Source organism: Castor canadensis, chromosome 11, assembly GCF_047511655.1.
Source record: "Castor canadensis chromosome 11, mCasCan1.hap1v2, whole genome shotgun sequence".
NCBI classification, from domain to species: Eukaryota; Metazoa; Chordata; class Mammalia; order Rodentia; family Castoridae; genus Castor; species Castor canadensis.
Window position 1 is genome coordinate 111,084,279 of NC_133396.1, and position 16,279 is coordinate 111,100,557.

Sequence of the window (16,279 nt, forward strand, 5' to 3'; positions counted from 1 at the left end):
GGGATTTACTCTCTTCCTTTCCCCCTCCAACCCCACTTCCTCAAGCTCAGGCACCAGAGCTGGCCCCTGCACTGCCACCCCAGACTTCTGCCTCCTCATCTCCCCCTCCTAACCCTTCCACCTCCACCCCCCTTCAACTCCCAGCCCCTCAGGCTTCTGCTTCCCCACCTCCTTCTCCTAGTCCTTCTACCTCCAACCCCCTTCAACTCCCTGCTGCCCCCACTCCTTACCCAAAACCTGCCCCTACCACAACTCCAAAAGGAGTTAGAGCAATGTCATTGGGACATTGAGAATCTACCTTTTCCTCAGTCCCGTGGGGAAAGACCATACTGCCTCTTTCCTTTCAGGGAGGTCCCCCTTAGAGGGGGTGCAATTGGGTTCATACATGCCCTTCTTATCAGCTCTGAGGTCCAAAACTTTAAAAAGGAGTTGTGACCCCTTCTTGAGGATCCCTTTGGAATCTCAGAACAGGTTGATCAATTTTGGGGACCACAGATAAATACTTGGGCTGAGTTAATGTCTATTTTGGGAATTCTCTTCTTGGGGGAGGAAAGAACCATGATCCATAGAGCAGCAATGGCTCTCTGGGAACATGAACATCACCCAGGACAAAATGTCCTGCAACTGATGTTAAGTTTGTTAACCAAGATCCCCAGTGGGATAACAACATCCCAGGACACCAAGAAAACATAAGGGACTTGAGAAATTTAATAGTAAGGGGAATCCGGGAATCAGTACCAAGGTCACAAAACCTCTCTAAAGCCTTTAATATCCAACAAGGGAAGGATGAGAGACCGACTGAGTTCATGAGCCACCTCAAGCATCAGATGAGAAAGCATGCTGGGCTAGACTTAGAAGACCCTTTAGGACAGGGAATGTTAAAATTTCACTTTGTTACAAACAGCTGGCCAGATATAGCAAGAAAATTATAAAAACAAGAAAACTGGAAAAATAGATCCATAGAGGAATTATTAGGAGAGGTACAAAAGGCAAATGTAAGGAGAGAGGAAGAAAAACAAAAACAAAAAGCAAAGATTATGCTATCCACTATCGAGCAGATTAATAGGGGAAGGCCAAATCAGTACCCTATCAGACAGCAGGTTCATAGGGGAAGGCCAAACCAACATCCTATTGGACCTCAACTGGCCCAACCTCCCTCAACAGGGTATAAGAGACCAGAAAGTCAGAAGATGAAACAAAGAAGAGGGGAAAATAACTGCTTTAAATGTGGGGAGACTAGACACTTTAAGAGAGAATGTCCAGAATGGGAAAGAGAGCATAGGGAAACCATTCTCTTAATGATCTTTGATGAAGAATAGGGGCCAGGGGCTCTTTTACCTTGAAGCATCCCACTCAGAGCCCTTGATAAATTTAGAAGCGGGACCACAACGTGAAGTTGTCATCTTCCTGATTGACTCAGGTGCTTCCAGATCCTCCCTCTGTCTTCTGCCCAGGGGCTTAATCTATTCCCAGGAGAGCACGCTAATTTCTGGGGTAAAGGGAGCTAGCTTTCCAGCTAAAATATTACAAGAAACATGTTTATTTCCAAGACAGGACCACTAAGGTACAATTTCTCCTAGTCCCTGAGGCAGGTCCCAACCTGTTTGGAAGAGATCTAATGGCACATTGAGAATTGGTTTACACGTAAAAAGGGATAAAATACAAGCATCCCTAAATCTGCTTACTCCATAGGCTGAGAAACAAATTAAGCTAATAGTCTGGGCTAGAGACAGGAACTGGGATGCCCTCCAGGTTGCACCTATCAACGTTCAATTAAAGAAGACTGGAGAGGTTGTTAGGAGAAAACAATACCCTATTCTTATGGAGGGGAGGATAGGTTTGAAGACAGTTATTGAGGGACTGATAGGCTCCTTGAACCTTGTACATCTCCCTTCAATACCTCAATCCTCCCAGTCAAAAAGACAGACTAGTTCAAGACCTTAGAGCCATCAGTCAAATAGTCCAAGCTAAACTTCCCGAACCCCTACACTCTCCTCAGCAAAGTTCTATATAATCATAAGTGGTTTAGTGCAATAGACTTAAAAGATGCATTTTGGGCCTGCCCATTAGATATGAATAGTCGGGATATATTTGCCTTTGAATGGGAGGACCCCCCACTCAGGACACAAGCAACAGTATAGGTTAACTGTCTTTCCCCAGGGATTTATTGACTCCCTTCACCTCTTTGGCCAGATTTTAGAAAAAATCTTAGAAAAGTTCATATTAGATCCCCACATGTGCCTCCTCCAATATGTGGACGACTTACTTTTGTCAGGGATAATCAGGAAGAAGTGATCAACGCCACCATTAGCTTTATAAATTTCCTGGGAAGCTGGAAAACTTCATATTTCAAAGAATAAGTTACAGTTTGCTGAGACTGAAGTAAAATATCTGGGACATTTGAGCAGTAAGGACCAACAAAGGATTGGCCCAGAAAGAATAAAAAGAATCACTGGTCTCCCTCTCCCAGGAACAAAACAAGAATTGAGAAAGTTCCTTGGCTTAGTGGGATACTGCCATTTGTGGATAAACTCATATGCCCTTAAAACTAAATCTTTATATCTCAAATTGACCCAAGAGGCACCAGACCCCCTCCTTTGGACTCCCAAGAAGATGGAACAAGTAGATGACCTAAAACAAGCCCTTATCACAGCTCCAGTGCTAGCCTTGCCCTCTCTTGAACAGCCCTTTCACCTCTTTGTGAATGTAAACAAGGGAGCTGCCCTCGGGGTGCTAACCCAAAAACATGGGGGTCAACGTCAATGTGTGGCCTTCTTATCTAAGTTTTTGGATCCTGTCACCCGAGGTTGGCCTGAGTGCATTCAGGCAGTAGCAGCTACAGCCCTTCTAACCAACGAAAGTAGAAAAATCACCTTTGGGGGAAACCTAATTATAAGCACCCCCTCATCAAGTTAGGACAATCTTAAACCAGAAGGTGGGTGGATGGCTGACGGATTCCCGGAAACTAAAGTATGAGGCTATCTTGCTAGAAAAGGATGACCTAACTTTAACTGATGAGGTCCTAAATCCAAGCCACTTTCTTAGCAGGAAGGCAGGAGGGAGGAGCTCACAAACATAAATGTTTAGATATTACTGAATATTAAACAAAAGTGAGGCCAGATCTCAGGGAAACTCCTTTCCAGATCCGGTTCCATTTCTTTGTGGATGGATCCTCTCAGGTAATCGAGGGAAAAAGGCATAATGAATATTCTATAGTAGATGGGGAGGCCATGACTATAATAGAATCAGACCGACTCCCTAACAATTGGTTGGCACAGACTTGCTAATTGTTTGCACCAAATCAGGCTTTAAAACACTTAAAGGACAAAGAAGGGACCATATACACTGATTCAAAATATGTATTTGGTGTGGTCCACTCCTTTGGAAAAACCTGGATGGAATGGGGCTTAATCAATAGCAAGGACCAAGACTTGGTACATGGAGAATTAATTCAATAAATACTAGAGAGCTTAAAACCACCTGAAGAAATAGCCATAGTCCATGTGCCAGGACACATTTCTAACATTGGAAAGGTTGGATGAGCTATCCTGTGAAGCCCCTGATGTAGTGTCTGGCCAGTCCTTGCTTTTTCTTCCTAGAATTCCTGGAAATAGGTTTTCCTGTCAGATGATGCTTGACTCCCAAGCTTCCCTAGTCACATCGCTGTTCTTCACAAATTGTGATTGCACAGTATTTGAGGAGCCGTTTCATGACTGCCTGCATTCGATACCTGATAAGTGCCCTATTTCCCAAGCCTAAAGATGCATTTTCTCAGACATGGCAATACAGCCTGCTGTCACAACAGGAAAGCCAATAGTTTTGACTTTAACTTTCATATTTGTAGTTTTTGCTTTTCTCTTCATGTATTTTGAAATAAATTTGTTGGTTAACTTCACCAATTTTTGTACACAAGGAAGAAAAGGAAACTCAAGTTTAACTGAGACACTGCCTCCTCTGGCTAATTTTAAAGCACTGTTGATTGTGCTCAGGATATGCCTTTAGGACAAGGCCAAAAAATTTGGGTTTGCCATGGTGAAGTAAGTCGGGATTTCCATCCTGGAGGGCCTCGGGAGTCTGTTATTCGGCAATGTAAACTTAGGTCCAAAAATATATTCTTTGGCAGCCTTAAATGTACCCAGTCATTTCCAGTTCTGATTATGGATGTTTACATGACTGCCTCGCATAAATTTCCTCTTGAGACCACGCTGATTGTTCTTGGGGAGTGTGAACAGGATATAAAGTTTGATCTCTTCAATTTTCACATGTGGACATGTAGGGCCATGAATCTATTTGTGTTTTCCTACCTCCACTTTCCTCAGGGACATGCCGCACATGGGCCAGCAATCCTGTGATTCTCAGTGAAGGAAAACAGACAGTGTCAGACCAGCTGGTGAAGGGCACATACAAACGCCCTTGCTTCCCGGTAAGCAGGACATACATGGCCTCTTAATTAGGAGCCAAACCCATACTGGTCTTTGATCAAATGATCTTACTTCTTTGGGGGGAAATTTTAAGTAGTTTACAGCTTTCTGTCCTCAAAATTGAGAAGATTTTCAGTGAGTGACCGAGGCAGCTGTGATTACAGAAGCTACCCCAGGACAAGTCTTATGGATTAGGCCAACTAGGGTGTCTGTTTATAAAGAGGTTCCAACTAAAGTGTTTATATCAATGATACATATTTTGGGTTTTAATGCACTGCTGTCACAGTTTGAGAGACATTGTACTACTGAAGTCTTTGGCCACCTGTTTTCATTAGTTAATGGTGTCTGCATCAAGATTAGATTTAACATCAGGGGAAGGAATGAATAGAATTATTTTTGTTCTTGTTGTTTGCAGTGCTGGGGATTGAACTCAGGTCCTTCTGCTTGTGAGGCAAGCATTCTTACTTGAGCCACACCCTCAGCCCTTTTACTTTTAGTTTCCTTTTCCTACAGGGCCTCAAGTTAACTTTGCTCTGACTGGCCTCAAACAGTGATTCTCCTGTGTCCACCTCCTGCCCGGGATTATAGTCATGGATGTCCACATCCAGTGCGGAAATGAGTAAGAGTCTCAAATAATGTGTTAACCTCATGCTTGGCCAATAGAAACATTGGGCTTGGCTAATGATTTAAGCTCTGTAAGTTAAATTACTTTATATAATATATACACCACATCATTATATAATAAGTTTAGAGTCTGGAAACGAGGTTTTACTTCCAAAATCCAAACCTTCTCAAAGAAACTTTAACAGTCATGTTAAAGCTGTAATGTACCAAAAAAAAGAACTCAGTCAGCATTGCTTTCATTGCAGTCTTTCACTGGCCTCAAGGACTGCGCTCACAGCCTGTTACTGCTGTGTGGAATGATCACGTCATTGAAGGCTTCTTGTATGTCTCCACTCAGCTTGAGCATGAAGCAAGAGCATCGCAGACTTTCTGGGCTTTGTATTTTCCCCCTTTTAACTTGGAGCCATACATGACTATTTATACAAGCTTTCTTTAGACATTATGTGACAAATGAATGTACCCACCAGCACTTTAACATAGCCCTTGTAAGAGAAAACATTACAATGAGTAATGTGCACGTTTCTGCTGATTGGAAGTTTTGTATTAACATTAGTGTCAACAGTTAGGAGCAATGTTTGATTTTGATTGCATTACTTCCTCCACAATCCCTTCTTTTCAAGGTTAAAAATATTTTAAGTGAAATTCAATGCTCTCTTTTATTGGTCCTAATCAGTTTTCCCAAGTTTATTAGTGAGTCTCTTTCCTGATTTTTTTTAAAAAACATTTGAGACAGGGTCTTGTTATGTACCCCAGGCTGGAGTAGAACTTGAGATCCTTCCTGCCTTCACTTTCCAAGTGGGCTGCCAGGCCTGGCTTCCTAATTGTTCAATATGTGACAGTAGAAAATTTTCATCTGATTACTCAACAGGCAGAAATAGGAGGATCCTGGTTGGAGTTCAGCCTAGGTACCCACCCCCTAAAAAAGTTAGTGAGATCCTGTCTCAAAAAGCAAGCTTGGCCTGGTGGCTTCACAGCTGTCACTCAGCTTAGGAGATGGAGGTAGGAGGATTGTAGCTGGAGGCTGGCTTTGGGCAGACATATCTGGAAAATAAAATAAAAAAGGGTTGGTGCTCAACTGGCAGAGCACTTGCCTAGCAAGCACAAGGTCCTGAGTTCAAAGCCCAGTACCACCAAAAAGGAAGGAAGGAAGGAAGAAAGAAAGGAAGAAGGGAAAAAATTACTGCCTGGCTTCCTTCTGGGCTTTTGTAGTACCTAAGAATAAGACAAGGACATTATTACAGGGGTGCAGACCTTTCTGCTTTGGTACCAGAAGCTTCACTCTGTGCCCTGAGACAGGAAATGGCAAAATGAAAAAGTGGAAATAGAACTTTCTCAATTCTGATCTATCACTCTGGATATTTAAAACCACTGTTGCCCAGGAAAACAACCCTTTTCCAGCATTTATTTTCTGTGATAATAAAGCTGATTTTCTTTTGATGAGACATTTAGAAGCTGTTCTAAAATACTATGCAACTTCTTTGGCAATTATAATAGTAGAGTTATTTACTGCACTTCTAATAAACAGCACTATATCTTATTATCACATACAAGTGATTAGATGGGCAAGTTGGCCCATCCACTGTCCTCATCATGAGTTTGCTCTGCTTATGAATTCTGGAAACCCTCATTGTTTTGCTAAGGTGATACTTACTTGCCTGTTAAAATGCAACCTAAATTGGAGAGGTCAGAAACACAAACACATGAGAAACAAAAATTACAATGACTTTCCATACGTTGAAACTTTCCTTACAAAATACAAAATTAGAATAATAAAATTGTGACTAAAAAAAAATACAAAATCGGCTATGGGTATAGCTCAGCAGTAGAGTGCTTATCTGGCATGTGTGAGGCCCTGGGTTCCATCCCCAGCATTGCAAAAAAATTTGTTTAAAAAAAATCTGTTTTCTATTATTTGATGCCTTCTCAACAGCTTTCACCATCCACATTTGCCAATGGCTTTGATTTCACTATGCAGATTTGTGTGGATGAAAAAGAGTCATTTGAGACCTGCATCCATCCATGCTAAGTACAGAAGGAGCCTTTCCTTGCTTGGTTCCTGGGCAGTCATTGGCTCAGTTGCAGTGTATGGGTGTCTGTGCCATATGCCAGGCCACCTTTCATTACAAGACCTACTTTGTCCTCTACACTTGAACTCTCATGGGAACTTCAAGTATGCATTGCTCTCCTTGTATTCAGTAGATTCCAAAAGATGTCTTTTTGTATTTGTACTGATTTCCCTTTTACCCTCTTTGGTTTCCATGAGCCTTATAGCTAAATTTTATTTATAGTTAGAGCTTCATATGCTTAGCTTAGGTTGGATGTCACACATATCATCATTATGAGTTCCAAAGGGATTTTGTTGGTTAACATTAAGATTCAATTATCTGAACTTATTGTAATATAAGCTACATTTCCTCTTTCAGTCCAGCTCAGAGTTTTAGAGTCAGGGACAGAGGGCTCTTATCCCCAGACCCTGCCATAAATAGAGCTCATAGCTAGTGGGAAAAAGGGGAATAAACAATGACAAAACAATATAAAAAACTAATGTGGGACACCCAGGCAGTCACAAAAGCACAAGGTAGAAAGGTGTCCATGTAGGGGAGCTGGGCTAAACATGAAGATTTACCATGCAAACACACATACACATGACTGTGCGATCTGTGTGTGTGTGTGTGTGTGTGTGTGTGTGTGTGTGTGTAAGAGAAAGAGAGAGAGAATGTTGGGATGAGGTAGTAGCAATTAAGGTATTAAAAGGAACAATACTAAAATTCGTATGTAAAGCATAAGGTTCAACCAACTGTCCATCACCTTTGAAGGATACAGAGATAAGAAAACTTAATGGCTGACCATGGTGACTCATGCCTATAATCCCAGCTACACAGGAGGCCATAGATAGGAGGTTCACAATCCAAGGCCAGCCCTAGGCAAAGGTATGAGACCCTATCTGAAAAACAACTAAATCAAAAAGGGCTAATGACAAGCCTGCAATGATAGAAAAAAAATATAAACTACATTCCATTCCTTTTGGAAATAGGTGATATAGCCAAAATTATAGTATCTTATAAAATAAAATAATCAGCGATACTACCTGAGAGCCAAACCCGTCATTCTCTTGGGGCTTGTTGGTGACCAAACATTAACAAGCCCTTGTACATAACTAAGCTGCTCCTAATGATTGTGTTTGGATATTGTCTTACGTACACACAAAACGAGTTCTGATGCCCCTGCCTTGCCACAGCTTTCATTTTCTAGCTATCTGGCCTTTATGGACTTTGCACTAATATCTTTCAGAAACTGAAATCAAGAATGCTGTCTAACTTCCATTTGAAATGTTCAACAGCACATGATATTTTGTTTTTAGAAAAATATATCATGATATTGCTGCAGAAAGTGTGCTATTATTAAGTATAAATTTGTCATCTGTAGCTTGTCACATTAACATTCTAATCCAAGCCATATTTAACATTGAGCTATTTCACTTGGCTTACTTATACAATATCCTAACCTTATAAAGAATGATAAACCCTGTCTAATCCAATGTTGTGACATTTTATAAATATATAAACTACATCATGGCATTATAACTTCCTAATATCTAATTGTGTGTTACACATTTTTAAATCCTTTGGAATTCTACTGTCCATTCCGAGTTCATTTTATTTGAATGATTCTCTAAGACAGAAGTGTCTTTGTTCTTCATAAACATCATCAGTAAGATGAGTCAAACAGTGCAAAAAGAGTCTCCAAAGTTACCTGTTTATAGACTGTAGGTATCCTCGGGTGGTGCCGGATTAACTCTCATGAGCAGAATGTATCTGGCTTGAATACTGTTCTGAAAACGAATATAACCCATCTCATCTCCTCAGTTTCCCCTTGAGGGCTTGCACATCTTTCAGAGGAAACTAAGTCATAATTCACAGTTACTGGACACCACTAAGATGTGTATGTTTATGAATTTGATCTTCAGGTGACTTCATGATTACTTCATGATTCAGTTTAGCACTTTGAAGAACTTTCAGGAAAAAAGAAACATCTATGTCAGTAAAGGTAAGAAACGTTCATTCTTCAATGTTTACGAAGAGATTTGTCATGATACCATTAGACAGGAACTCACGAATCATCAAACTCTGTTTTGGAGATCATGTCTTCTATACCATTTCTACTCCCTGAAACTGCACCCTGCACTTTGTCCTGAAAACAAGCACGATAATGACCTTTGTGAAAGTGTTCTTGAGAAATTTTAATTTGGCATGTGTCGTGATGACTGGAAAACGATTTTCCTCACTAGATTCTGAAACCACTACTTATTCAGAGAGAAAACGAATACTCATGTCTGTTTCCACAGTCTCAGAATTTCTCATTAGTCTCATTCCAGTATTATTTGACCAACCCCACCCTTTATGACAAATGGTTTCTTATCTTCTTGGAGCCAGACTGTACCTACACTAAGCTGGGGAGACTTATTCACACATTTCAGAGAAGTGAAACTATCTTCTCTACAAGGAAGGAAAAGGATTTGAAAATCACTGACTTCTCCTTACAAAACGCCAGGTTTTTATATTAATTTGGTGTTCAGGTCTTGTGTTTGTAATAAGTTAAAATGGTTGCTATCAAGGGTTAGAGGAATGGCTCAAGTAGTAGAGTGCCTGCCTTGTAAGTGCAAAATCCTGAGTTCAAATCCTACTATTGCCCCCTCCCCCCAAAAAAAAGTTTGCTATCAGGTAAAATCAGTTATTGTGGCTGGCAGGGAAATATCCAGCCCTAAGAAATGTCTGAATTGGATACTGTTGTGGTAAGTTTTGTTCACTTAGACATTTTGCTGATTCCAGAGCATACCTTAGCCACAAAAACCTGTTTCTTGACTATATTTGAACTTCCTTTAAATCATTAGCCATTTATTATCCCAGGTTCAGCAATTCCCATTAGGATTATTGAATGAAAATCCAAGTCAGAGTCCAACACAGTTGTACGAGGTGAGGTGCTGGGTTTAATTGCTCTGTGGTCTACATATCCTGTTACTTAACCATCTTTTCCCTTTTAACAGCAGTAAATAACAGGTTAAGGGTTTGAGCTGCTGTGCTATCTTGTTTGGGTCCATGACTATTTTAGCTGAAAAAAAGGAAGGGTCATCTCACCTGAACTGAGTGTTTGTCGATGTTTAGAAAAACAACAGTCTGCCTTAACTGCTCAGGTATTGTTGCTTACCAGATTTTTATTGAGTCTACAACATAATTGCAACCTCTGCACTCAGAAGACCTCGGCAGTGGGATCATGAGTTTGAGGCCGGCCTTGTCAGCAAAGCAAGAACCTGCATCCAAAAAGAAAACGAAAAATGTTTACTGAACGTCTTTGAGTAAAACAGTCTATGAACTACAATCAGAAACAGTTTTACAGTTAATATTTTTGGCCCTTTTGATTCTGATTGAACAGAGACTAGGAATATAATTGTCTTCCCAAAGATTCAATCATCTTAATATTTTTCTTTGTATTGAAATTATTTTTATCTGCTGAATTATTTTTTCTGCATTTCATTAGTTTATTATTGCTTTAATATGACATTTATTTATTTATTATCATATCATTGTTGTACTAGGGGTACATTTACAAAAGTTCTTACAATATATTATTAAACTCATCCACTCCTGAATTGAAATTATTTCTTAACTAAAGTCTGAATTTTAATTTTTTTTAAAGTATTAGCAAGTTGACATATTGGCATAACTCCATATTTGCTACTTATCTCAAAGCTTACTTTTCAAATTGAAATTTAATTTGCATTCAATTGTAACTGTGCCATCTGACCAATGTCACCAGTACTTCAGTCAAGGTGTAGAACATTTTCATCACTCCAGAAACTTCTGTATTCCTTGTAGTCAGTCCTTTCCCAAGCCTCACTCCAGGTTATCTCTGGTCTGATTTCTATCACCATACTCCGGTTTTGCCTGTTTTGAATTTTACATAAATGGAATAGTAAGACATACACTGATTTGTGTCTGGCTTCTTTTGCTCAGTGTAATGTTCTTGAGATTTACCTGTGTTGTTTTACTTTTCAAAGGTTTGTTCCTTTCTCTTGCTGAGTAGTATATCATTGTGTAAGTGTTCCACAATTTTCTTATCCTTTCACCAGTTGGACATTTGGTCTATTTCCAGGGTTTGGCCTTTATGAATAAAGCTACACTAGACATTTTATACAACACACACACACGTGTGTATAAAATGTAAAAAAAAAGTCAAATTTTACATTTCCAATATTTGACTTCTGGAAATCACCTTAATTAATAAGGAGTAGTTCCTTATTAATTTGTCTTTTGGGAAATAATATATATAAATCAGATGATCAAACTGACTCTTAGTGTGTTTGATTTTCTAAATATAAGGAGTAACATCGAGGTTCAGAGTCTTCCTGCTGGGTGCCAGTGGCTCACACCTGTGATCTTAGCTACTCAGGAGGCAGAGGTCAGGAGGATCACGGTTCAAAGCCAGCCCTGGCAAATAGTTTGTGAGACCCCCATCTCAAAAAAACCCTTCATGAAAAAGGGCTGGTGGAGTGGCTCAAGGTGTAGGCCCTGAGTTCAAACCCCGGTACTGCAAAAAAAAAAAAAAAGTATTTTTCCCTTATTTGGGAAATCAACTGGTCTGAAATTCTCTTCTGAGAATAATAACAATGGTTGCATTTGAGAAGGGAAACTGAATTGGCTAAGGATGACCGTTTTTTCTTGTTTGAATTTTGAATCTCTATTACCTATGCAAAAAATTAACATTAGAAAATAAAAATTTAAAAGTGTAGAAGACCAAGATAGTAAGAGTATAGTTATTTCTGGTAATGAAGGATTATTTTTATTTATTTTCTACTGATGCATTGTTTCTAATATTTCTATAATGAATACTGCTTTGTGATAAAAACTGTTTGTAGAAAAGGAATTTCTTTGGCCATAAACAAAACATGCGTAAGCCATTTAGCAGTAATGTTAAGAAACAGGCTCTTTTATCATATTTCAGATCTAATTCAATATTTCACTAGAGAGATACTTGAAAAATCTGAATTCACCTCTTCTAGGAAAAGAGTTTCTATTTTGAATGGAATATTTGCTTTTTCTCTGTGTCTTAATCTGTCAGGGCTGCTATGCCAAAAATACCAAAAATTCACATTACTGTAGGCTGAGAGGACAAGATTAAGGGGGCAGCAGATTTAATGTCTGATGAGATACAACTTCCTAAGCATATCTGAGCAAATACTAAAAGTCATTATTTCTTCTTCTCTTTTACATAATCAGCAAAAAAATATTTTAACTATTTTAATGGCTCTACACTTAGGTTTTTATTTTAATTTTTGCTTGTTTTGTTCTTGATGCAAGATAGGCTCAATCTAAAGTTGATATAGAAAAATAAACAGACCTCTGAAAACTACAAAAAGAAAATCACCATGTGGTGGCACAAGAATACAACCCAGCTGTGACAAACCATACACTACAATACAGGAGCTTCTCAGTGATGCTGCATAGAGGAAGCTAGACCCCAGCTCATCTTGTATAATCTGCTTATTAATAGAAATGGTCCCCAGCTTACAATTTTTCAAGCTTCCAGTAGTGTTAAAGTGATACACATTCATAGAAACCATACTTCAAATTTTGAGTTTTGATCTTCTCTTGTGAAAACCAATTGTGACAATTCCCTCAGGATGCTGGGAGCAGCCTCACCATCACCACATCCACAAGGAGAGTTCTGCAGTGTTCTAGTCACTAAGCTAACGTGTTCCGTAACTCAGTGTAGTAAATATACATTCTACTTATATTTTCAATTTCTGATGGGTTTATCGGGATGTAACCCCATCATAAGTGAAGGAGTATCTATATATAACATTCAAAAAGGCACAAGTAATCATCGATGCAATTATTAGCAGGTAGATTGTTGCTTTTGGTAGTACTGAGGTTGGAAGGGAGCAGGGAGTGGAGAGATTTCTGGGGTGCCAGCCACACCTTCTGATCTGAGTGTTGATGGTACCAGTGTGCTACCATCTTGAAGTCTCTTCATGCCAGAGGCTCACATGCATTTTCTTCTGCAAGCATGTGCACTTCAGTCAAAAAGTTTTAAAACTTGACTAAATTTTGTATGTACAGCTTGTGGTTCTTCACCTGATTTTGAAAACAAAGTTCTATTTTTTGAAAAATACTTCAAAAGTCGAAAATAGGTTGGGATGTAGCTCAGTGATACAGTGTTTGCCTAGCAAACACAAGATCTTGGGTTCTATCTCTAGCACATGTACACACACCCCAAAAATTACAATGTCAGAAATGACAGTGATACCAATGATGAAAATTTAGCTTATTTAAAAGTAAAGAGCAACACTTAATTTAGGAGGCTAAGCTAGCCAGCCTCCCCTCCTTTTTGTCCCCAGAACATCAGGTACTCACTCTGCTCGTGCTGTTACCATGCTCATCAGTGGTGAGAAAAATGAGATGGGAAAACATGAGGCAGTGGCTGACTGTTGTTGGTGAAGTCAGCTCACCACAAGTACCATCTTCTCATCCTGGGAGAACTGCATGTGTCAACAGGAGCTTTAAAAATAGCCTGCAAGGTTATCTGTGTAAACATGGCTACTGGAATATTTCTTACAGTGTGACATCATGCACTCTTCTCCTATGGCCACTGCCAAGTAAGCCTTTGCCCTGAGGCAATGAGGGAGGGACACAGCAAAGGTTGTTCCAGAGAACTCACCTTAGTTGTGAAAGTAAAAAGTCCACGTTCTGTCATAGCCATTCAAACTTTCAAGATGACAGTGTGTGTCAAGATGAAAACACCAAGTGGACGCAGAGATCCCACCCCACCCCCCCGCCACTGTCTGCATAACTGCTCTTCTCCTGTATCCTCATCACCAAAATAGACTTTTGAATTGGTCCTCAGTCACTTATCATTTGGAAATGTCCCAGAAGTTGGTCTCCTTGGTTCTCACCAGCACTGGGGTGCACAGACTGATCAGGTCTCTTTCTGCTGAACATTTTGGTGACCTGAACTCATCCGTGTGATCCGACATGGACTTTGTGATCTGATACCAACCTACCTTTAGCACCTGTCCCAACAACTCTTTGCTTGACTAGATTTATTGCCATTCCTTTAAAACACGGTGTTCTTTCACATCTGAGTCTTGGCTCATGGTGTTCACTCTTCCCAGAATGCCTCCGCCCTACCACCCACGGGACCATTTGCACGTCAATATCTCTGAGAAGCTTCACCCAGCATTTTATGCTGACTTCACCTGATTTATGTCATCTTCTTAAACTCTGGATTGAGATTCTTAGGCACAGGGCCCCTGCTATGTTCACACCTATGGCATTTGACACATAATGAAATAGAAGTAACCTTTTAATGTGACAACTGAATCAGTTAATCCTAGGACAACAAAGCACAGTTGGTTTTGGAGAGCTCTGATGAGATGGGGCGCCTCAAGGTTTCTACAGAGAAGTTGGCTGGCTTTGGAGGTGGAACGCCCTGGTGCTTAGTTGTTGTAAGCTTCCCTTGTGCTAAGGAGCCCCTGGGCCCCGAGCATGGTCAAGGCATTAAAAAGAAACTGTTTCTGAGAGCCTGGCCCACACGAGCATTCTATAAAATACAAAGCTTGAAAGAGGAGATTGTAGATATTTATTACAACCAAAATTCTAATTACCTTCTTCTGTTGCACAGACAGCAAAACCTGTTCTCCCACTCTGGCTGATTGTGAGTCTGGTAAACTGATGATGGGTCTTCCTTTCAGACCCAGGAGCTTCTGCTAGCTGAACTCTCAAAATTGTAGAACACTAAATGTGTTCCATTGCAGTGGAGGGTTTTATAAGTTCCACAGCATAGGAAGAAATCAGTCCTTCAAATAAAAAAAAAAAAAAAAAAACCTGATTTAGAAAAGGGATCAAAGCAAATTAATTCAACACTATGAGTATCTGCTTCATGTCTGATTTTTTTCAAATTGATTCCTCTATTCTCAGCTTACTAAAATTTGAACATTAAAGTAATAGATTCCCAAATCATTTATTGCCAGCATTAGTTTATTCTCTAGCTTAGATTTGAGTATTTAAAATGAAGTTATTTGAGTCCATGTTGAATTGACAACTTATGTGGCACCGGTATGATCCATTTGTGTTCTCAAAGAGACTGTCAGGGGCCTTGTTCTTGCCTGGTGGCATGGGATTGAGGAAAAGGAGGGAGATGGGTTATGAACATAACAGTAACTTACTAATACATCAAAGATAAATGCATGATTTAATTATCTGTCATGGAAAACTTCAAATGTACACAGAAAAACACTGCTGGATGGAACCATATAAAGTTTCCATTAGGGTAAGTCAAAAAGAACATGTATGGCAATGCCACTGTATACAGCCAAATACAGTGACTCCTCATGCCTCATTGCCCAACTTCAACAATGAGCAACTCACCTGTCTTGTTTCACTTATTCCTACTCCCCAGCCCTTGGATTACTTTTAAACAGATTCTGGACAGTTAATATATATGTATTTTAAATAAGTGATTTTTAAATAGAGTGGAAGTAAAAAAAAGAAAAAAGAGATCCTTCCTACTATCTAGCTTTGGGAGTAAAAGATTTAAGGAAAGAGGCAAAAATTTAATTCTAGGTGTCACCAAAGAATGGATGAGGGGCTCCCATAATTTCCCAGTTTTCACACAAACTCACAGGTCCTTGAGATCCACAAACATGAAAGGTATCCCATAACAAGGAGTCTCACGAGGTGGAAGTTTTAGCAAGAATTTATTTTAATATAACAAGATAAAAGTAGGGAGAAATTTAAAGGGAAAGGAGAAAAGAGTCCTGCTAGAAGTATAGGGATGGGAGATAAGCTCAAAAATGGCAATCCTTTCCTGGGATCTTTAAGCTCTGAGTTGGGGGAAATGCATATTATCAAGTGAAAGTCTAGCAGCCCTAATCACTACATAATGGTTCTGAGTGCCCAAGATGGGTGTTTGTTATTGTAAAATGTGGAGATATTACCTAGGCCTACCCAAAACACAGGGATCATAGATGAGTTTTAGGACTTTGCCAGACAAGTCTTTTCCTCTATCCATTCAAGGATCCTTGCAGCTTGTTAACATCTCAAAGAGGAAAGCAGAAATATGCAGCTCCTTTATGTCTCCTTGTTCCTATAACTTAGTATCTAAAAGGAGGAGGCTAGGTGCTCTGGCTTTTCAGCTTTCCTCAATTCAACGTCTGAGTCTGACCCTCAGAAAATATT

The 16,279-nt window shown here is 39.7% G+C and overlaps 1 protein-coding gene across 6 annotated transcripts in view; it reads right to left on the reverse strand.

The window, feature by feature from the left end:
* Positions 1-224: 224 nt before the first annotated feature.
* Degs1 (delta 4-desaturase, sphingolipid 1) overlaps positions 225-16,279 on the reverse strand; it is a 64,640-nt gene continuing 48,585 nt past the window's right edge. For 2 of the 6 annotated variants that reach the window (XM_020153236.2, XM_074048236.1), the window contains exons 5-7: positions 14,707-14,898; positions 10,798-10,987; positions 10,238-10,353 (exon numbers count right to left, since the gene is read on the reverse strand). In XM_020153236.2, the coding sequence (XP_020008825.1) occupies positions 14,837-14,898 (62 nt within the window). In that variant the 3' untranslated portion in view covers positions 10,238-10,353; positions 10,798-10,987; positions 14,707-14,836. Of the gene's footprint in view, positions 6,087-8,798; positions 9,058-10,237; positions 10,354-10,797; positions 10,988-14,706; positions 14,899-16,279 lie in introns of those variants that run through there. The other 4 variants (XM_074048234.1, XM_020153242.2, XM_074048235.1 and 1 more) reach the window with 4 other exon arrangements.